The sequence below is a fragment of the Protomyctophum parallelum genome (genome assembly GCF_964188405.1).
Source record: "Protomyctophum parallelum genome assembly, chromosome: 12".
In the NCBI taxonomy this organism is placed as follows: domain Eukaryota; kingdom Metazoa; phylum Chordata; class Actinopteri; order Myctophiformes; family Myctophidae; genus Protomyctophum; species Protomyctophum parallelum.
In genome coordinates this window covers 37,289,757-37,313,204 of record NC_139712.1, presented here as the reverse complement: position 1 = coordinate 37,313,204, position 23,448 = coordinate 37,289,757, and the positions used below count along the sequence as shown (strand labels likewise).

General features: G+C 41.2%; 2 protein-coding genes across 5 annotated transcripts in view; both read left to right on the top strand.

The window, feature by feature from the left end:
• ctdspla (CTD (carboxy-terminal domain, RNA polymerase II, polypeptide A) small phosphatase-like a) overlaps positions 1–2,818 on the top strand; it is a 43,155-nt gene extending 40,337 nt beyond the window's left edge. Inside the window, exon 7 of one of the 2 annotated variants that reach the window (XM_083778444.1) lies at positions 1,184–2,818. In XM_083778444.1, the coding sequence (XP_083634570.1) occupies positions 1,184–1,309 (126 nt within the window). In that variant the 3' untranslated portion in view covers positions 1,310–2,818. The remainder of the gene's footprint in view (positions 1–1,183) is intronic. The other variant, XM_083778443.1, reaches the window with a different exon arrangement.
• On the top strand, positions 1,885–23,296 carry vill (villin-like). Of its 3 annotated transcripts, XM_083778436.1 has the most exons (21): positions 1,885–1,956; positions 3,970–4,061; positions 9,280–9,360; positions 9,538–9,612; positions 10,068–10,267; positions 11,075–11,183; positions 11,473–11,583; positions 12,006–12,211; positions 14,209–14,287; positions 14,978–15,076; positions 15,275–15,428; positions 16,050–16,150; positions 16,752–16,889; positions 17,010–17,168; positions 17,465–17,644; positions 18,162–18,307; positions 19,043–19,187; positions 19,742–19,930; positions 20,927–20,995; positions 21,771–22,175; positions 22,840–23,296. In XM_083778436.1, exons 2-21 carry the CDS (start codon positions 4,002–4,004, stop codon positions 22,951–22,953), a joined length of 2,820 nt encoding a protein of 939 aa, XP_083634562.1. In that variant the 5' UTR covers positions 1,885–1,956; positions 3,970–4,001; the 3' UTR covers positions 22,954–23,296. The 3 variants fall into 3 exon arrangements, with proteins under 3 accessions (XP_083634562.1, XP_083634564.1, XP_083634563.1); XM_083778438.1 differs by lacking the exon at positions 20,927–20,995; XM_083778437.1 differs by lacking the exons at positions 1,885–1,956; positions 3,970–4,061 and adding an exon at positions 5,924–6,034.
• Positions 23,297–23,448: the final 152 nt, after the last annotated feature.

Here is a 23,448-nt window from a genome sequence, read left to right as displayed (position 1 = left end):
GTCATGTGCTCAAGACGGTTCTGTCCGATATTTCATATCCCATCCTAATTGGCTAACATTGGCTTCCAAAGTTTGCAGGATTGGCCTCAAATCATGAACGCAGCGTGCAATTTACCTGAATCTTTTCACACACTTTCCTACTAGGCTGAGGAATACATCCCACCCTTTTCACATTGGCACCACCAACAGGGTGATTTATGTTTTAATCTAAAACCTTCAAAAACGTTGAAAATAGCCAGTTTGTCATGCTCAGCTATTTCTCAGTAAGATACAAAACACCTGTGGAACTACAGACTAACGCAGAACTACAATAAGCTACAGAAACTGACAACATGACTAAATGCCCAAACCAGGAAACGGGAACAGAAGAGAAATGTAAAAAAAACAACTAACACAGACGATGTCCCAAGGCTGAGGAGCGGGCCGTGTATCAGAGAGTATCACCATGCCAACATTTTAATATTACAGCAACCATGCTGTTCCATGGATGTATTACCGTTCCAATTTAGTTTTTCCCATGGCAAGGTATGAGGAGCGCTCGTTATTGTCCTCACTGTCCCAATGTATGAATGAATTAATCATTGTAAAGTGCTTTGAGCACATGGAAAAGCGCTACAAAAATGACATTCATTAATACTGTTGTTGGCACCTCTGCCTTGTAATGATTGAACCCATTAAGACATGAGGCCAATTGTACAAATGTCTTCTAATCTAAATCCTTAAACGTTTTCAAGTCAAGGTACTGAGTCAAACGAAAACCCTAATATGAATATGGATTCCCCTAGTGGCACATTCCTCCACTTGCACCTGATTTTAATTACAGGACAACACCATTTTGACCTCCTGATTGGGCGAAACACCATGAGAAAAAAGCCATTTCACCAGGTTAGGTCTTTAAAAGAACAAAAAGAAGCACTCCTCTTCAGAGAGAATAACACCTTGGGCACTTCAGGAGAGACCACCCAAATAAAATACTGGAGCACTCGACTGGTCTGCATGTATTCATTATTTTTGCAGGCGTGACTGACGTTTTGGTTTGTATCTACCGTCTTCCTCAGAGTCAAACAGGGTACTTCTCTAAGGACAAAATAATATCTATATAGAATTATATGCATGGATGGATCCCTAGCACATACAGTAACAGCTCTGTTAACTTGAGCTGACCAATTCTCTCCCTCCACAGGTCCCGGTACAGTCGTGGTTTGACGACATGACAGACACTGAGCTGCTGGACTTGATCCCACTGTTTGAGGGTCTCAGTACGGAGGAGGACATTATCAATGGATTACAGACTCTAAGGGCCAGGTAGCAGACACTACCTCTAGCCAGGCACTGTCTGCTACCTGGCTCCTGGTCCACCTAAGCTGGCCCTGGCCCACAATAGGGCCCCTGGCCCGCGGCCCTGCCCTCCAACTCTCCAACGGGAGTTGACCACAGAGACCGCCAGCAGGAAAGACGGAGAACGTTGGGCTTACACGGATCCTAATTAAGAGAGTATACTTGTATGGACTATGGAATATGTGGTTCTCAATCTTTGTTTTAATTATTTCAAGGACAAATGGAACCAAATGGACCCTTATGGGTCGATTTGGTTCCATTTGTACACACAAAATAATAAAAAGCAAGTCTTTTGCACACCTACAAAGGTGACAGGTGCATAGGAGAAGACCAAAAGAGGAACCGCAACATACTGAAAGAAAATCTCCTGTACACTTTCTTCATATGTTAAAAAAGAAAAGAAAAAAGGATTCATTTTCTTTTTTCAATTTTTTGTTTTGTTTTGCATGTGAATACAGTGTGCAGGAGTTTTTCTACACGCTCAGAGAGCAAACTCTCACGCTCGGAGTTACAGACCTGTAAGTGTCCATTTGGAACCCCATCAAGGAACCCTGAGGACCCCAACTTTGAGAACCACTGGATGACGACACATGTCCACAGATGTTGTTCATTGTCCAGGTACAGGTCTTCGTTCTCCCACTAGCAAGAGATTCTATTGTATTACTGTATGTAAATACTATATGTTTATACATATACAACATTTTTCTACGAAAGAGAGGGGGTTTAACTATCCTGTCATGTAATATTTTTAGTTACCAAAAAAATAAATAATATACACAACAACAAAAACAGAGTTTTTGGAGTGTGAGGTGGCCGGCAATAGTCGGAAACCTTATGTTTATCTGTGCTATGCAGGCTGTCTTTTCTCGCTAACCGTTCATTCAAAACAACTGTGATTTACCTTATCTTACAGGATGAAGTGCCTTCATTACTGTGTATATTTTGTTTTGTTGGTAATGGGGTAGATGTGTTTATGCTGCATATTTACTCGAAACTCCAGAAGTATAGTTTAAATTTGCCACTTAAGCAAAGGGAATCGAAGAGGATAATTGCCATGTATAACTATTAATCGAAGTAGCTTGCTGTAACCTGAGAACTCCTTGCTTTTGCCTTTGAGTTCAATTAATATAAAATGATGACATTTACTGAAGCATCTAATGGCTCCACATGACATCCTTTGTACAATGGCTGTAAATTAATAACAATTTGATACATTGAAAACGTACACTTTATTCAGGACGATTTGGCCTCCTTATATCATCAAATATCCTTATAATGGTATCAATGTCGTCTCCCCCCCTCCAAAAAAAAGGTATGGAAACTCTATAATGATTAGCATAGATTAGATGAAATTATATTTATTGGGGAAAGGGCGTTGGGTGAACTGTAAAGAATGCTGTTGAAATCGTACTGTATAACGTTATTAAAGTTGCAAGTTTGCACACTGCTGCCTGTACCTTGTAATAATATCTACTGTATCAGCTGACCTGCAGATTTAAAGGGATTTATCTTAAATACATTCAGATTATTATTACTTAAAGCAGCACTATGTAACTTTCCTTAACCCACTTTCCTGCTCAAGTACTGAATGTTTTACCATTTGGATGAATTGAATCTCGACCAACATATACGTATGGTGCCCAGGTCGCGTGACATCATCAGGGATGGAGATGTGGAGACCCTGATGTCATAGAAAATGTGACCTGCTGTCGCAGTTAAGCCCATATATGGAGATCCCTGATGCCCTCACTATTGGCCAGCAACTCTACATCTGACCTCAAACCCTGTTCTGACATTCCATTATGTTGATCCTTCCCCATCCAATCCATCCTTCTTATTCGACTTATATCGGCCCCAAAGTTATTAGGGCAGCTATGCCCGGCAGCCGGCAAGACATGCTCCTTTTATGGCCAGCACAGAATTCATTCCCTGTTGATCTGACCCCCCCATGCCAAAGCGCCAGCGCTCGCCCAGCAGTCTGCCGTCAATGAGGCGGATGCATGCACGCGACCTCGGCCTCGGGCGTCTTACTGGTTAATAAAATTACATTTTATTCATTAATTTGTTTTTACAGTGAGGCTTTGAGTGAACTTCTGAAGATCAAGGCAAAGACAATCCTGAAAGAATCATTGATTGGCATTGTCTGAGATATTTTATCAAATATCTCAGACACATACTATTGTTCAAAGTATGTGTTTATGTTGGTGCAGAACAAAATGGACTTTGGACATTCTCAATGTAATGCTGAGAGTTCTCTGACAATGTTCAAGTGAATTAATAATTTTGCTATAAACTAGTTAATGTGCAACCATGGAGGGAAGGCTTTGTTCATATATTGATGTGAACCTGTAGTGTAGGCCACTTGCATAGTGACCGGTGTTGCCAGATTTTGTGAGAAATCAGCAACCAAAATATGAAAAGAAGCTACTATAGGCCAGATGACATAACTACCAATATTTATAAGCAGCTTTACAGAAAAACAAGCCCAAAGTCTCATATAATAAGTAGACCTGGCAACACTGATATATTGACCATTGCATCCACAGCTGAGCCTGCTGGTCAAGTCCCTCTGGAGTTATTTTCTTTGCACACTTAATATTTTACTTTCAATTGAAATATGCTTGGATTTAGGAGCATTGAATTGTTAAGCTGACCGTGCTTTGATGATGATGATGATGAGGAGCTTGGGAATCAAATCCAAACATGCAAACCCTTGGCTTAAGGTAAGAACAATTAGGAGTTTTCCATTTAACTGTGATCATATAAGTAAGTAGGTCAGAGTGGCTTGTTGTTTTTATAATGATATATTTGGGGCTTTATTCAGATTACAGTAGAGTATATGACATGAAACAGGGAGAGAGAGACAGGGAGCCTAATGGGTCTGTTGATGAAGACAAATAGTTTATCAGCTCTGCCTAAAATAAACATTATAAACCAGTAGAGCAAAACCTTAAGGTTTCACTTTACTTAATGATCCCCATCAGATGTTTTCCCCTCAGGACCTGATGAGTAATGTATTTTAAATTTGCATTACTCTAATCCTCATCTTAACGGAGGATTAATTAGAGCTATTTGTGCTATTGATTCATGATTCACACATAATGCATTATTTACAATATATAGCCTACAGTGTTTTAATTATATTCTTCATACATTTATTGGATTTCAGCTAAATCTGTCTGATTCACTCTGTTTTACTTACAGTAGCCTGAGGAAAGTATGCCTAGGGTATTCATATCACAATAATTGTTCATAATTAGTCTGGATTTGTTCCACATTACTGTTTGTCACAACAATGACCAAACTGTGGTTACTAGACTGTATAGACTAAACAAAATTGGTTCTTTGGCTCATTATGTCTACCTTTGAAATGGTGCTAGAACCATTGGAGGTGTCTAAACTAAGGTCAGCTGGTGTTTAGTTAGCTAGTTTTTGATAAAATAAATATGTACAGTAGTTAGCTAGTTTTTGATAAAATAAATAAATATGTAGTAGTTGCAACATGTGTGTTTGAAGAAAATCTTATGGAAATTGTTGTGTGGATTATAGGGATTTGCATCATGGGAATGCAAGGAATCCAGGGGCAGTGGTTGGTGGGGGAAGAAATAGTCACATTTCAAGTAAAGGTATCAATACTGCAATGTATAAATACTCTGTTACAAGTTAAAGGAATTCAAAAATCTAATTGATTAAAAGTACAAATGCATGAAAATGTACATATAGTACCAAAAGTAAACACTGCAAAATCACAGATCTACAAGTTCATAAAGCGACACGTTGTGCGCCTGTAGATCTGCTATTTTCGAATTACCGAAAGGTCTGAAGTGGTTTTGTAATAATAAATAAATAAATACAAAATCTACAAAGTAACTACCGTAGTAACTAAAGTTTTCAAATTGTAGTGGATAAAAGTACAATAGGCTATTTGCCTCTGAGAGGGTAGTACTGAAAATTGGAAATGCTCAGGTAAAGTAAAAAAATAACTAAAAACTGGTACAGATACAGTACAGAACAGTAGTAGGCTACAGTACTTGAGTAAATCTACTTACAGTAGTTACTTACTTTATACCACTGTCCAGGTGGAAATTATTTTTGATTGTACAGTACAGTTCAAGAATTATAGGCCAAAATGAGTTGAGACTGATCAGTCTATTACAGTACATTACTCATTGACATCCACAGCCACAGCCACACGCAGGCACACATGCACCTGTACGTGGAGATAACCTGGATTAAAATTGGCTCGTACAGTTTTGAGGCCAGGAAATTAAATGTAGATGCTTTTCACTAAGATCCTGAATGTTTGATGTGCCCAGAAACGTGTGTCACGCTTCAGAGGTATTGAACTTAATCGGTGTAGGGTTTCTTTATTGACTGAGTCATTTTGGAAATCGTGTGTGTGGGAGAGAGTTGCTGACTTTGTGGTATTGTTAGCAAAGAGACTGAGGGAAGTGCAGGTGTGTTTTTAGACCTGGGTGGAGAGTCAAATAATACACCCAACCCCCTCAGCCACACACTACACACACACACGCGCACACACACACGCGCACACACACACACACACACACACACACACACACACACACAAGCACACACAGTCGAGCAAGCAATAGTAAGAGCAGCCAATTCTTTATTATCCTCATTACATTATCCACGCACGGCTACAAGAGAATCCCAGACAGCAAACTTGCACAAGGTAAGATGATCCATGATGCCACTGTGAATAACTTTACATTTGAGGTAATCAAATTCCACTTATTTGTGTATTTCTTAGAGGATCATATGTTCATATATATATATATATTATATAATAATATACAGTATATTATGTTCACTGCATATTAAAATATCTTACTTTCTATCAATTACACACTTGAATTTATTTGGTTTTTGTGACATTCCGAAGCCAATAATATGATGACCGACAGTCTGCTACTGAGTCTCCTACTGACCAATGACAAGGTCATCGAATTTTTGGCTTTAGAAATGCGACAAAAACTAAAACTGTCCATGAATTCAAGCCTTCACATGGTGTGTAATTGATAGAAAATAAGTATTTTGTTACTACAGTGTTACTGTATCATGCTTTATGAGCTGGAGCAGAATACATGTAGGTACGTTTACTGTATTCATGGAGCTCATTGTGTAGTCAGTGGAGAGACAAAGTGATGTGAAACCAGTCTTTCCTGCCAGAGTAATGGCTGGTCGGTTGAAAGAAGAGAGAGTCCAATGTTGATATTTCTTCACAAATTATTTGCTTGAAGTTGCTGATGCCTTATTATTATTGCTCTTGTGAGATGTATCATTCCCATCCACATCCACATTTTGTCAGTTTATTTGCAAAAGTAAAATGATTGACATTTTGGTCACAAAGAAGATGCCATCATAATCCGTCTCCTGCCACCTGCCATTCACCTTAAAGGGACACTTCACCCTTTTTGCAAAAAAATATATGTTAATGACGTTTAGAAGCTTTAGATCACTTTCCTGGGGGTATTTATGTGTGTAATATGTGGTTTTAGTTATTTTAGATTGTAGCAGTGAGCCTGTTGTCTCTGATGTCATGGACACTGGTCTCACTACCTTCCTGGACTACAATTCCCATAATTCTTTGGTGCACTGCTCCTCCTTGTGGATAGGGGGAGAGCTGTCTTACTGAGACAACATGTAGTCCAGGAAGGAAGTGAGCCCAGTGTCCATGACATCAGAGACAACAGGCTCACTGCTACAATCTAAAATATCTAAAACCACATATTACACACATAAAGATCTCCAGGAAAGTGTTCTAAAGCTTCTAAACGTCATTAACATATATATTTTTGCAAAAATGGTGAAGTGTCCCTTTAACCTGAAATAGATTATGTAGTTTAGTCAGCCTAGCTAAGTCGTGCATTGATTGTGTTTTTCAATAAGCTACACAACAATAGGTTGATTTGGTTATGCACTGTCAAACCCGTGACGTGAGACGTAAAGTGTCTAACAGCATGATGGGACAATGAAAGCATGTTATGTCATTTTTTATATTGATGTTTAATAGTCGCCCAATTCTCTGGCCACATGACAGTAGATTGTTGAAATCCATGAATGGATTCGTTGCAGTAGGTATAGGAGGCTAGGAGCTCTCTGAAAGATATTTCACAACTTAGTTTGGGGTATGTAATGTAGCATTTCAATTTGTGATATTGACTGTACTGTATTCACCCCCCCCCCCCCCCCCCCCCCGCCCCTCTCTCAGTCATAATTTGCCTGTCAGCCCAAGCCCTCAATTATTTGATTTCTCTGTTGTCGCTTTTATTTGCTCTTTGAGTCAACCCTTTTATCTGATAGTTTTGGATGCCAGTACTGAGTGCACTGACAAATCCCCAGTGTGTGGAGTTAGCTACTAAACTGCGGGGTGTGGTTTTACATCCTGGTAGAGCCAATCTGAGTTCACTCACCTCACACCACCTCCATCAATCAACCTCTGGCAGCCATTTAGATTTTCTATGATCGATGACAAATCATTTGTAATATAAATGATGTACTGCGTGATCATACAGACCAGTACACCTGTGAAGATGAATATCCTTCGGGACAATAAAGATTATTATTATTTTAGCGGTGGTTCTCAAACATTTGTCTGTGCCAGGGAACACCATAAGAGCAGCTGTTTGTTAGATGTAACATTCAACAATGCATATACTGTAGGTGGAAAGTGTGAAACCTCTGATCTGAATAGCCTTGTCATTCGGCTAATCTTTTGGGCATCATCATTATGGGCAGAAATGTTCAAAAATACCTCAAATAGCCAAGCTTGTGGAGTGGATATTTTCAGCATTTTGCTGGGGTCCCCCCTCCTCACAGACCCCACTTTAATAACCAATGCAATAGGCCTACGGTACCTAACTGCCATATGGCTGCAATGCAGATGTATTAGCTACTTACTTACTGTATACTGTGATGCAGTGTTAATTTTGACAGCAAATTCTGATTTAGTCTTAGTCTTTTGAATAACACCAATTAGTTTTAGTCTTATTTAGTTAATCTGAAATTGTTTAGTCTTTTATGACCGTATGATCAGTACGATCATAAATCTAGTCACAGTGCTTTGATCACAAATTCAACAGACCTTAAAGTGCATTGTGGAATTGTCCCATACATACAACGTACAACATACAGTACATACAGGATTAACTGTATTCTCATTCAGATCATGTTGCAAGCCTATTTTCCATGCCGTGTTTCACCACTGAGCGTGTGTTGTTTGCACAGTGAGTGGCACACTGGATTTGCTTATCGGCACAGTTGTATCTGACGTGTGACACATAAGAGGCAGTTAAGCGCCACCGATTGCGGAGCTTGTTTGTTTGTTGCTATAGTATAGTGGTATGCTGACACTCGTTAGCCGGATTAGAGGTGTGTCCCTGTAGGAGTTTCCCCTGTCTTTTGAGGCGGTGCACGTGTCATCTCTGAGCCATCTGCTTCTGATGAAAAGCCACATAGCTGGTGATGAAGATGAATGTGGGGATGTGTGATTGTCAGAATTCTACAGCATTCAACATTTCCCCTTTTTTCAGACTTGAGGGAAGTTAGTAATGTATAAAATGAGTGTGCTCGTGTGCTTGAAAGTGAGTTTATGTGAAAATTTAGGGACAGTCGTGCAGAAATGAGAGCCTCCTATTAGGCCTCTGTGTGTGAATTATGCACATTGCATAGGCCTATCTTATAATCGTATAATAGTATATTTTTCTCCCTACAACTTTGCGTACCGGAATATAATGTGCACAAGCAATGTTCACAAAGGACAACTTAATTTATTTTCTACCAAGGTTCATGTTTGAGGTTGTTATTAGAGAAAGTAAAAGATGCCAAGATGTCCTTTAACTATCACAATGCTTGTGTGTGTGTTGTGTTGTTGTGTTGCGTTGCGTTGTGTTGCGTTGTGTTGTGTGCATGTTTCAGCTGAACAGAATGGCAGATGAAACTCCAGATGCCTTTGCCAGTGTCAGGCGACAGCCAGGCCTGCAGATATGGACCATCAATGTGAGTCAACAAACAAAGCAAAGCACGCAGTGACAAAATGTGCATGCCCTCTTTAATTGGTCACACTAATGAGAACACCATGTGTTGTGGAGGTTCACATAGGTGGCACATCATCTCTTTTAGCTTTAATTGGATTGCTTGGCGTTGTTTCATTGTCTCGTTGTTGTTTTCATTCAGAACATGAAGATGGTGCCTGTTCCAGCCCAAGGCTTTGGCAACTTCTTTGATGGGGATTGCTACATCGTGCTTTATGTGAGTAAAGTCCTGGTTGATTTCCCCGGGGAGAACACGCTGATGTTATAGACTTTCCGCATTGAAGCCCCAGTCACTGATACTAAACAAATGGATAGCTCCACCACCACAAATAGACAACAGCACTGGAGACATTTTTATATTTATATTTTTATATTAATATTATTTGCTGTATATTTGGGCTATTTGTTTATGATGGTAGGCCTAATGTCTAATAACATTGGAGTCATTTTGAATTGTGATGGGATAAATGTAGTTGTACACTCTCAGAGTTATGGCTGGGGTCCTTGAAATGAAAAGGTTTGAGAACCACTGTACACTAAATGGAACAGAGCCTTAATTAGTATCGTCGGTAACACCTGTGAAGGAAGTAGGGAAGGGGCCCGGAAGTAAGGAAGAGTTATTTTGTGTGCATATTAGAGCCCATTCAAGGCTGAGATGTTGTCCCTCTCTAGATAAGCCAGAACAGGAACTCAGCCCAGACGGTGGACCTTCACTACTGGATAGGGAACGGCTCCTCTCAGGACGAGCAGGGAGCGGCGGCCATCTATGTCACCCAGCTGGATGAGTACTTGGGCGGCAGTCCCGTCCAGCACAGAGAGGTGCAGGGCAGCGAGTCGCCCCGTTTCAGGAGCTACTTCAAAAATGGTATTGTGTAAGTTCAAAAGGAGAGATCCCTATCCATTACCACAGAGGTTATGGGTTTGAATCCACCGTGGGAGGGAAGCCGGGCGGGGACGGTGATATTGGTCATTGCATAATCCTCTTATATAAGGGCTGGGGTGGGCAGCACCTGCCAGCAGGGAGTGTTGCGCGGGAGGAGTAGGACAAAGGCCCTACGTCCTCCCGGTGGGGGCTCCTCCCTGGCAGGTGAGTCAGTACGATACAACAGCAGTGACCTGACCACACAGAAATGTGTGTGAGGAGGAATCAATTGGCGTAACAACTAAATTGGGGTAAAACATTATTGGCTACTCTAAAAGTTAAAAAGGAGAAAAATCTGTCTTGACCAGAAAAACCCATCCCATTCATTTTTCGATATATTAATTCCACTTTGTTGCCAAATGATGATGATGTTGATTCAACTTTCAAGACCAGAAAACTAATTTCAACTTTCAAGACCAGAAAACAAATTAACAAGTTAACTAACTTGTTTTACAATTGATACTGATCCAAATGTGACCTAATATGTCTGGCGCTTGGTATTGTAATCCAGTGGTGGAAAAAGTACAAAAGTAAATGTATTTAAAAAAATATCTTTTGAAAATAGCAGATCAAAGAGCCAAAGTTTAGATTAGCTGAAGTGGTTTTGTAACTAGTAACTACAGTTTTCAAATAATAGTAGCGTAAAAAGTACCTCAAAATTGTACTCGAGTAGAGAAAAAGTACTTTCCACCACTGATTTAATGTGTGGCGGGTGGGTGATGACCCTGACATGTGTACCTGGCCTCTCCCTGCTCAGCTACAAGAAGGGCGGGGTGGCCTCTGGTTTCCATCATGTCCAGACCAACATGTACAACATTCTGCGGCTGCTGCACGTCAAAGGACGGAAGCATGTGACGGCCACAGAGGTACGCAAGCACGCACGCACGCACGGAGCAATATCCCATTCCCAATTAAAAAATTACTAAATGTTTTAACAATTTATGCAGAAGTGCAAAAGTACATTAACTGTACATTACTGGAATGTACAGTCATGCTGTTTGTCTGTTGTCTGTTGATTATAGGCTCTACACCACCTCACAAGGCAATGCACACATGTTATGTGTTGTTGTATTTGTTTTTGTATCTCTTGCGCTAGCTGTGAATTTCCTCAGATATTGTGTGTGTGTGTGTGTGTGTGTGTGTGTGCGTGTGCAGGTGGAGGTGTCTTGGAATAGCTTTAACGGTGGTGATATCTTCCTGCTGGACATGGGAAAGGTCATTGTACAGTGGAACGGTCCACAGAGTAACAGGAGGGAGAAACTCAAGGTATTTAGTCCAGGATCAAAGTCAGATTTTATATAGCCAATATGAAGCCATGAAGTGACGTACTGTGAGATTGAACATCTGCTATTTGTTTGAGAACCATCTAAATTTCTGAAAAACTTTGCTATATAGACCTATAAAATCTAAAATGACATAGATGCTTTCACGGGTTTCTCTTCTCTTCTCTTCTCTTCTCCTCTCTTCTCTTCTCCTCTCTTCTCTTCTCTTCTCTTCTCTTCTCTCTTCTCTTCTCTTCTCTTCTCTTCTCTTCTCTTCTCTTCTCTTCTCTTCTCTTCTCTTCTCTACTCTTCTCTTCTCTTCTCTTCTCTTCTCTTCTCCTTCTCTCTTCTCTTCTCTTCTCTTCTCTTCTCTTCTCTTCTCTTCTCTTCTCTTCTCTTCTCTTCTCTTCTCTTCTCCCTCCACAGGCAGTGCTGTTGGCACATGACATCCGAGACAGGGAGCGTGGTGGCCGCGCTCAGATCGGAGTGGTGGAGGGCGGGGATGAGGAAGACTCTCCGGAGCTGATGAAGATCCTGAGAGCCGTGCTGGGTCAGAGGACGGGCCAGCTGAAGGAGGCCATTCCTGACGATAAACCAGACCTGCTTCAAAACGCCAACGTCAGGCTCTACCAGTAAGAGTTCAATCTCTTACCCCATCACTCATTGTCAAATGACACTTAAAGCAGCACTACAGTATGTAACCAACCATGTAACAACTTTATAGCATATTATATATGTCCCACAAAATTATAAAGTTACATGTTTAAGCAATAACAATCATCCTTCCATGTATATTTGAGTTGGGCCCCTGCTATAGCCTAATACGGTGCTATAATGTAATAGGGTAGACAATGAGTTTCATCCTGGCATTTGCCAAGGCACCAAGGCAGAACTGCCAGTTAAAGTGAAGACTGGACAATTACAGCCTGTCCTCACTGGACATGGTTGCAGAGACTCTTGGGTAGTGAAGTCAAAGATGTTGGCTGCCATGTTATTTGCATACAAAATGGCCACTGATGATGATACCCCAAACTACATAGTGCTGCTTTAAAAGATCAGCTTCTGGACTTGTCCTAAAATAAAGAAATACTGGCAGGATATCCACTCCACTTTGGAAACCATTCTGTGTTTTAAGATACGGTACCTCAGACTTGTTCCTTTTTATTGCTGGGAAATATCCCTGAAGAGTTTCTAATACATGATAAGTATTTAATCAAGATCCTCTTAGCAACAAGTAAGAAAGCGATCACACGACGCTGGTACCAACAGGACCCACCAACTAAAGAACATTGGATGGACTTTTTTATTTTTTTTAACTTTGTTTTTATTTCAGTTTGGGCAACTTATACATTACTATACATTTTTCTTACAACTGATTTTTCTTTTTTTCACAACCTCAGCTGTTTCATACTTTCACATTACATTATACATTCATATACACAAACAACTTCACAACATGAATTTACAAGTATTCACACCAAAAAAACAAAACAAGGAAATAAAATAAATAAAAAGTGGCGAGGAAAAAGCAACAGAGCGTCAACAACACTGGGAAATGAACAATATTGAGGACAGAAATGACTGGAGATGGAGGAAAGCGTATGAGTACACCGGAAGGTCTGGGGAGAAGTGTATTTGGTGAGTTGTTACTCGGGATTCCGAAACTTGCTACCTCATTAGTAGAGGCAGTACAGGACTCCACCTTTTACTAAATATGTTTGGTTGAAGCCTCAGGGCATATGTAATTTGTTCCATCTGGTAAATGTCCCATATTTTTTCCACCCACATACTAAAACCAGCCCCACCAACATATTATGTTGGTGGGGCTGGTTTTAGCCATTTAATTGTAATGCATTTGATGGCCGCTGTAAGCAGCACATGCAATAAATATATTTTGGCTCTACCCTCCAGACCTTCCGGCAACATTCCTAACAACATTACTATGGGATCCTCTGGGATGTTTTGACCGAAAACTTCTCTTAGTGCTTCAGAAACCTCTCTCCAGAATAGTCTCAATTTGGGGCATGTCCAAAATATATGAGTATGATTCCCAATATGTGCTCCGCAGCCCCTCCAGCATCTATTCGAGTGATTTGGACAAATTTTGGCCACTATTTGAGGCGTCCTGAAAAATCTAGATATTACTTTCCATTTAAATTCTCTCCAAGTATTCGAGTTGGTTGATGGACATTATTGAGGAAAAACTAACATTCATACTTAGACTACAAGAGGATAAGTTATATAAAAAGTGGGATCTCTTCTCACAGCCTAGAGATAATGCAAGAGGATTTCTATGAATGTATCTTGTAATATGAAAAATGCAGCCTTGTCTTTGTTTTTGTCTTCCTCGATCTTTTGTTCTTTTTTTCGTATTGTCTTTTTTTCGTTTTGTTGTCTCTGTCTTTTCATCAATACAAATTAAGTGAAAAAAAGAAAAAAAAAGATCATCATTATCAGCATGCTGGCATGTTTACATTGCCTACAACTCACAGTATACTTGACATTACTGACAACCATTTTCCAAATCATACCATATACATAGAAAATCTCTACAGTTAACTTACACTGGAATGTGGACTGTACTGTATTTGTATTGTATTTTGTAATCCATTTTGTCCTCTCTCATCAGTGTGTCAGATAATAGTGGGAAGCTGGTGGTTCAGGAAGTGGCCACCCAGCCACTAACTCAAGACTTACTGCAGTCCTCGGTAAGGTCTCATATGGTTCAACTCATTGTTTCCCAAAGTGTGAATTTAACTTTAACTCACCAAATTGTTCTCAGAGTAAGGTATAACGTTTGTTATGTGCATCTCATAGTGGCAGTGGTGCCTAAAGCACTAAAGCAGTGGTTCTCATTCTCAACCTTTTCAGGCCGCAAATTGTAGGAGTTGAGGCATGTCTATTTTCAGAATTTTACTTTTGGTGCAGTAATGGTCTTGTAAGTCCTTAAATTGTCACATGGATTGTCATCTGGGCACCCCCCTAAAATCATCTGGGGACCCCCCTGGTGGTCCCAAATCCCACAGGTTGAGAACCACTGGCCTAAAGGGTTAAAGAAGCATGCTTGTGACTAGAATATTTCCAGAATGTATCTGGGCAGGGATGTGAATGAGGAGCACTCACCCACCATGAATCAGCACTCACACACTAGAAACGCTGAAAAAGAACTAGTATAATGCTTTGTATGGTCCCATTAATATTAACCTTCTAGCTAAATAAAAAAGATGCATCATTATCAGTCCTCGAGAGGATTATTAAGGCTTGAGAGGATTATTAAGGCTTGGCAATTTTCTGGTGCCGGTTATTTGCAGAAAACAATAATGGGAAAATGTACTATGAATACATTCGTAATCATTCCATCAACGATTTGTTTCCTCCCACGGTTCCCTCTCTGGCAGGACTGTTACATAGTTGACCAAGGAGGTTCCAGTGTGCTGGTCTGGAAGGGCAAGCTGGCCTCTAAGGATGAACGAAGGTCTGCCCTGAGCAGGGCTGTGGTGAGTAGCATGACTGTAAAGCAGAAATATATCGCATAATTTTTATTATAGGTACATTTTGCTCCTCAAAGTGTGTTCCAAGTTCATTTTTTATTTTTTATTTGTTTATTTAATACCGTAAACCATGCCCGTTTTCATGGGCATTGTTTAATATTTTACATGCCCACCTTCCCCACGCCATCGTTCATTTTCTTCAAGGGCTTTATCAAGGCCAAGAATTACCCGTCCAACACCAACGTGGAGGTTATGAGTGAAGGAGGAGAGTCAGCCATGTTTAAGCACCTGTTCAAGTCCTGGAAAGAGAAAGACCAAACGCAGGGCCTGGGCAGTGCTTACAGTGTTGGAAATATAGGTAAAAGTCCTCCTATTATTCTCAGTAATTAGACATTTAAAACATGTTTGATTCAGAGTTGAATCTGGTAGTATTTTCAAACAATAGGGACCGTACTCTACTGTACAGTACCGTATGGTTCAGTTCTCAGATTGTAAGTCAGACAAAAGCACTGTAAAGGGGAACATCATGTGTACATAATGTGAATCCTGCTGTCAAGAAAATGTAAGCCATGTTTTTATTTCTGAATTTACTTCTATTTGTAAAAAACAAAAAATTAATAAACAGAACAAAAAGGAAATGTAAGCCAGCCGACATAAAACATGCAAACCCTGAGAAACCCAGGGTTGTCAGATTTTCACATTCTCACAATGGAATGACCACGTTAAATATCGACAAAGTTCCCCTCCAAATAGTGTTTCACATACTTTTCCTGTGGTAGCCTACGTGTCTTTAACGTCTTGGCACTCAGTGCAATGTCTTATGTGGCAAACCCCACCCATCCGGTACACTAAGCAGGTTAAAACAAACACCATGACACAGAGCACAAAGAATGATTTGCAAGCACTGTTTACCCAGGTGTGATTGAGTTTGACTTTTGCATGCTATTACACTTGGTAATTGCCGTCGTGCTCCCTGCAGCCAAGGTGGACCAGGTGAAGTTCGATGTGATGGAGCTCCATGCACGTCCTGAACTGGCTGCACAGCAGCGCATGGTGGACGATGCTTCTGGAGAGGTTCAGGTCCGCGAACAAACGCACATACCATGAAAACTTGATCATGAAACCTATGGGGCATGTTATAGATGATCCCATCTATAACAATCCCATGTACGACTTCATTTTTGTGTGTTTTTCTCGCACCTTAACTAACGTCCATAGATCTCATAACAAAAAAATATATATATTTTTTACTTCTGTAAACCTGTGATGTGACAATAAAGCTGGTACGAGAAAAAAACCACAAAATGTTAGAATATGGATATAGGAGGTTTCTGCCCGACAGCAACGATATCCAGAATCTAGTGTCTGTCTGCGTTCAGATTTGTGTGCAGAAAAGGTACATACTGTAGGGGTGTTTACTGTTTAGTATTTGTGTTTGTTTTATCCAATTCCATTAGTTTTCTCATGTTTAATTAGTTTAGGTAGGTACTAGGTAGGTTTAGTTATTGTTTTTCTTTCTTTCCTCCCTTTCCTCCCATTTTTATTCAGCTGTTGTTACACTTACATAAATTTTTTGGTTACACTCCCTACCCTAGACAGCGATCGTCCTGACCCACCCCTAACACGTTTTCCCTGCACTCACAAACAGAGATATAATGTTCTGTCACCTATCTCGTGCCAGGTGTGGAGGATTGAGAACGTGGAGCTGAGCGCAGTAAACCCTAGCACCTATGGACAGTTCTACGGCGGAGACTGCTACTTGGTGCTGTACACGTATCAGAGATCAAACCGGCCGCAATACATACTGTACATGTGGCAGGTGGGTTGATCCCAAATACTTGAACGATGTTTAAATGTCATCTTCGCTTTAAAGCTCTGCTGTCGACGACTGGATGTATCAGCTTATATCAGTCTTTACTGTGGCTTTACTGTGACATAGGGACGCCATGCCACTCAGGATGAGATCACAGCATGTGCTTACCAGGCCGTCAACGTTGATAACAAGTACAACGGAGCTCCTGTCCAGGTCCGGGTGATCATGGGAAAGGAGCCTCGCCATTTTCTGGCCATATTTCAGGGCAAGCTCATTATATTTGAGGTGAGATGTGTCATTGGCACAATATATTTGTGGCCCTATAGACATTCTAATTCAAATTGTAACGAGTACCGTCGATGTCTACTGTGCTTGTGTATTTGGAGTGATAATAATTTCTTCTCGTGATTGATTGATTGGCTTTAACAGAATTGTTAGACAATAATATTGCTTCATGCTTCATTATATTATAATGAAGCACAAGTTCAGCAGTAAATTCATAGTGTTGATTATAAGTATGCATGTATTTGTACTTGGATTGTGTTCTGCCTCCAGTAAAGTGTGCATTGGCTTGCTTCCAGGGAGGTACGGGCAGACCTGGGGTGGTCATCCCTGACAGCGGTCCACGACTGTTCCAAGTGAGAGGAACCAGTGAGATCAACACCAAAGCCACCGAGGTACAAGCTAGAGCTTCCTCTCTCAATACCAACGATGTGTTCCTGTTGAAGACCGACCGCCTGTGCTACCTGTGGTATGGAAAGGTATGTTTTATACGCGCTTGTGTAACATCATGAATACAAGTTGCTGTCATTTATCAAAGCATGCACACACCTGGTAAGAGAGCACATAAATCAGACTATAGTCCTTCCCCACGGCGGCTAGGGCTGACCTAAGACTCTTGGATGTATGGATGTATGTCACCCTCCCCCTCTCTCTCACTGACTCTCTGTTTACTGTCACATCTACTGTAAATCAAACTTTGCCATTTCAAGGACTCTCCCATAACTCAGGGAGTGTACGAATGGAACCAAACAGTCTATTTGGTACCCCTCAAAGAACCGTGAGGGAGGGTCACTGCCGTCACTGCCGGGGAAAAATGTGTCATTCAATTATGAAGAATAGCTTTCGACATCCTCATTAAGGTGGTAGCAAGTAAGAGTGTGTGTGTGTGTGTGTGTGTGTGTGTGTGTGTGTGTGTGTGTGTGTGTGTGTGTGTGTGTGTGTGTGTGTGTGTGTGTGTGTGTGTGTGTGTGTGTGTGTGTGTGTGTGTGTGTGTAGGGCTGCAGTGGAGATGAGAGGGTGATGGGTAAGGTGATGTCTGAGGTGCTCTCCAAGCAGGATAAGCAGGTGGTGATGGAGGGCCAGGAACCTGCAGAGTTCTGGGTCGCCCTGGAAGGCAAGGCCCCCTACGCGAGCGACAAGAGGTACACACACACACACGCAGTGGTGGAAAAAGTTTAAAAACAATTACACTCATGCAGTATGTTTTCAAAATTCCCTAGAGTAACAGTGCAAGCGCTTGGCAAGTAGGCCATCAAATTCATTATGTATTCATGCAGAATGTCAGTTTTCAAAATAGCAGATCTACAAGCTTACAAAGCGTTGTAAAGAGCATTGAGCTTGAAACGTCACAGCTTTTTTTTTGTGGTGCTATAAAGCATCTGTCGCATTGGAGCCATCAGTATGCCACCTAGCTGCCCAAGTTCAGGTCGGGGATGTGCATGTCGTTTTCCTTTTTTCATTGCGAATGCATTGAGCCCTAACTATGGAAGCCAGACACATCATGTCGCCTGTTGGTCTGTTTGTGTGTCACGGTGTGACACCACCCGCCACCAGAGGGCGCAGTTACTATGGAAGCCAGGCAGAACAGCCACGCTTAGCTGTCTAACGTGTGCGCAGTTAGCTGTCTAACGTGTGTATGCGTGTGTGCCTGTGTCAGACTGCCACAACAGTGCTTCAGACTGCCACAACAGCGCTTGTGTGTGTACCACACATAGCTGTCTAACGTGTGTTTATGTGTGTTGTTATTGCAATTCAAGATCTGCGTTCGCCTCCCGCGTTCGCACGTCTTACTTGTACATAGTAAACTATCATCTATCGGACAAAGGTGAAACACACACATGTTACACACGTTGACATCCTCTGGCTCATCATATCAGGCTGCAGAAGGAGGAGCCTCCTCACAGTCCCAGGCTGTTTGAATGCTCCAATCAGACGGGCCGCTTCAGGATGACAGAGGTGGATGACTTTGCTCAGTCTGACCTGGACGAGGACGATGTCATGCTGCTGGACACCTGGGAGGAGGTGAGAGGTCAAAGGGTCATAAGCGGGGGAGGTTGGCAGACAAATAGGTAGATGGTACATAGCCTAATATGTGGATAGATGCCAGGTTCATTTTGTAGACTTGGCATCCTATAGGTTGTATGGTTTCAATGTACAGATTATAGAGGGAATGCGCATGCATAAAATGAATGGCAGATCGAGTGGTAAAGTGTTTAATGTCGTTTAATGCAATCAGATAGGACTTTTCTGTTGTACATACTGGATGTACAACAGAAAAAAAATCTGAAATCTGAAATCTGAAATCTGAAATGGGCTGCCAGAAAAGTTGTTTTTTTGCCATTCGCGCATAACTTCCGGGTATGATGATGATGTCACACGCATACCCTGAGTCTATAGATTGTTTTGATATTGTTTAGGCTGTTGATAGGTTCTTGGTTTACCTATGATACTCTATGCATTTGATACGTATTAGTGGCCTACCTCGTGTTTACCCTGCTTACTGCAAATCGCTCTGGATTAAGAGCATCTGCTAAATGCCTAAATTGTAAATTGTGGTAAAACATTTCCCCCCGCAGATCTTCCTGTGGATGGGCCGCTCAGCGAACGAACTTGAGACCAAGGAGGCGAGCAACAGTGCACTGGAGTACCTGAGGACTCACCCGGCGGGCCGCGACCCCGACACGCCCATCATCACCGTCAAACAAGGCTACGAGCCGTACACCTTCACGGGCTGGTTCAACGCATGGGACCCTCATAAGTGGAGCGTGAGTCAGTCACAGCATGTGCTTCTCAAAGTGGGGCCCAGCTAGAGACCCCCAAGGGGTTACTTGAGGTTCTAGCCTAGGGGGTCCCCGGAAGAAAATCATAATAAAGTTTAACCATTTGAACCCTATTTTATATGCTTCCTTCGGGCTTTTCAAAAATAGAAGATCTACAAGGTCACAACGCATCACGTTGCGATGCCTTGCAAGTTTGTACTGTAGGTATGCTATTTTTAAAAATCTATCATTTACATTTTTCTTTTAAAATAAAAATCTTCTCATATAGACACACAATATTTTAAGGTGGAGGTCAGTGGCCAAAAAGAAAAAAAAATAACATTGTTCCTCTAATCATTGTTGGAAAAGCATTGTAACATGTAGCAATATCACGTTATAGTTCATAGTTAATTTAATGTATGAATCTCTGGCAAACAACATTTGGGGCCAGTGCAAAACCATTTGAGAACCATTGAATCAAAAACAATCTCATCTGAGTACTACAAGTGAGCACTTTCCAGTTTCCACCCAATGCCACATGTTAAGGGCTTGAGGCACACTTCAAATATTAATCAAATCAAATACTATTCATGGTATTCTGTTATAGCAACCAATTGGGGATCTGGGTAAACGAGCCTGTAAAGCCTGTGATCATGTAAATTTGTCATAATGCTAGAAAGCACAATACGAGAATCCTATGAATACTTTCATCTAATCGGTCTGCAAAGTGTGCAAATCTATTTACACATTCACAAATCAAAATGCAAGTGTGTGCTAATCTATTCACACATTCACAAATCAAAATGGAAGAGTGCAAATCTATTTACATACAGTATTTGCATATAGTTTTGAGGCAATTTTTGCTCCATAAACGGGGCATCTCACATGGTTTTGAAGACTGCAAGATGCTGATAATTGCACATAAATGTTTTTTTATTGTATGGGGTCACTGTTGATTTACTAATGACATGACATGTGGCTTGACTTTTATCTTCTCAACAGGGAGGCAACTCCTATGAGGAGATGAAAGAAAAGCTGAGCGATGCATCGTCTCTGTCACAGATCACTGTAGTAAGTGATTGACTAACTCTAATCCCTAACACCAATCCAAGTACTAATGAGTCACTAATGAAACAAACAATAATTCACAAATTTATGGACTTGAGATTACTTCTTAATGATCCGTCATTTCATTTCTCCTCGTGTGACGTGCGGACTCTCTCTTCCCGGTGTTTTGCCCAGGTCGGGATGGGGTTTTGAGGTTAGGGTTTGGACTTTGGGCACCTCTGTGAGGTTGGGTTAAGGTTATGTTTAGGCATAGTGTTTGTGAGGTTACCTTTAGGGTTAAGGTTAGGTCTGGGCATAGTCTTTGTGAAGTTAAAAATGGGTTTAGGCGCAACTTGGGTGATGCACCAATGAAAGATCTCCCATGTGACGCAAGCACCTGTTAGAATGTTTTCACACCATGTGCCATATACCTGTATTGGACCCAGTGGTGGAAAGTAAAGTACATTTACTTACTGTAAAGTACAATTTTGAGATATCTTCTCAAATGCAAATATTGTACTTTTATTGTACTTTTACTTTAGTTACTACTTTGTAGATTTTGATTATTATTACAAAGAAATACATTAACCACTTCAACCATATACACTATTTTCAAATGATTTTTATACATTTGAAAACTTGTGAAACAGGACATTCTGCATAATGAGTAGTAAAGTACATTTTGATGCCAATATTTTGTACTTTCACTCAAGTACATTTTGAATTCCGGACTTTTACTTGCAACGGAGTATTGCAGTTTTGTAGTAAAACATCTGAGTACTTTTCCCACCACTGATAGGACCTGAACAACACTGGCCTACAGAGTCAGAACCCTGCTGCTGCTTACAGAGCCCCAGGCGGTCCCTTCAGCTCTCCTCCAGCCTACAGGCTCCACGGAGTGGGGGACACGTCCCCCAGGCCTTCTAGTCCTTCAAGCCCAGCCACCCAGAGAGCCCAGCCCAGCCCGGCTGTCACCGTGTCCCCCTCAAGTGACGACGGGCTGCCGTCTCTCTCAGCTGGAGGAGGTGCCTTTCCCCCCTCGCCGCCGGAGGACGCCCCTCTTTCCCCGGCACCCGCCGGAACCCCGCCGCCCTCCTCCTCAGCAGCAGGAGGCTACAAGGCCGGCGGCTTCCTGTCCCCGGAGCTCCTTGTCGACAAGACTCCCGCCGAGCTGCCCCGAGGAGTGGAGCCCACCCGGAGAGAGGTGAGCATGTGGTGGATCTATCGCAACATCGATAGTATGAGATATATACTGTAGGTAGGCTACACTTGTGGAGCGTCATTGTGATTCATGAAAAAGGTATTGGTCTGAGGAAGAGCCTCCTGGCTCGAAACGTTACCGCCAATAAATTAAACCCACGGTGGGAGCAGCAGTCTGGTGTGCAGATTTTATTGTTGTTTCATTGTGATTAATTACAGGGAATGAATGAATAGCCAGCACACAAGAAATGTGTGGGACATGTTGTGAGCTTGTGGTTCTGCTATTATTTTTATTTTTATGGGTTTTAACATTTTGAACACATTTCTTCTTTTATATGGGGGTCCCTGGCACAATATCCTTTCAGATAGAAGCGTTAAAGTCCATTTTACAGCCAGTGTTGTTGCTATTACCCATTAAAACCGGGAAAGCATCCGTGTCATTTTAGATTTTTGCGTTTGCTAGCAGATATACCTACAAGCTTGCAGTACATGATGTACATCTGCTATTTTTTAACATTTCTGAAATACCTTAAAATGTATTAGATTTAGAACTACTGATTTACTGTAAAAGGCATTTGTGTAGAAAGATCCTGAGTGTGCAGCAGTAATAGCAATGAGTGGCCTGTAGGGCTCAGGCTATGACCATTCCCTCTCTCTCATGTTTCCAGGACCACCTCTCTGATGTGGACTTTCAGAACCTGCTGGGTACAAACCGCTCAGATTTCCAACGCCTGCCAAGGTGGAGGCAGAACGACTTGAAGAAAAAGGCGGGACTTTTCTGAGACTGCAAAGCACATTTGAATGGGATCACGAGGGAATACTGTGATATGCCAAAGCCTATAATAGCGTATGATTTTTTTATAAACTTCAGACTAAAGCTATAACAAGTCTAGGACATGGAGTATATTTAATGTCCAACAAAGCAAGTCATTTTTCCAAAATATTTGGTTTAAATTAGTCCCACTAAAAATGTCTTATTTTAACACTATGCCAGCCATATTGCTATGAAATAATCAAGAATATTTAACCCCTTAAACCCTTTGTACCTTTACCTCAAATTCCTCAATAGCAGATTATATAATAGAACATTATGAGGTGCATTGTGAGCTTGAAGATTAGATTTATTGTGGAATGTTTGCTGAATGTTAATCCATTTTCGCCAAATGTTAATACATTTTTGGAGAATGTTCACCTGTTAAGAGTATGCTATACTCCTACATTTCCCAACATTTGATACAGAACATTTAACTTTGCTGTCAAATTGCCATGTCATGTCA

Coding starts and splice junctions, on each gene's coding strand:
- vill (XM_083778436.1), top strand. CDS start 4,002: ATGATGATGATGATGAGGAGCTTGGGAATCAAATCCAAACATGCAAAC. Junction 15,429..16,049: donor TTACAGTGTTGGAAATATAG/GTAAAAGTCCTC, acceptor TGCTCCCTGCAG/CCAAGGTGGACCAGGTGAAG. Junction 19,188..19,741: donor TGCTGGACACCTGGGAGGAG/GTGAGAGGTCAA, acceptor TTCCCCCCGCAG/ATCTTCCTGTGGATGGGCCG.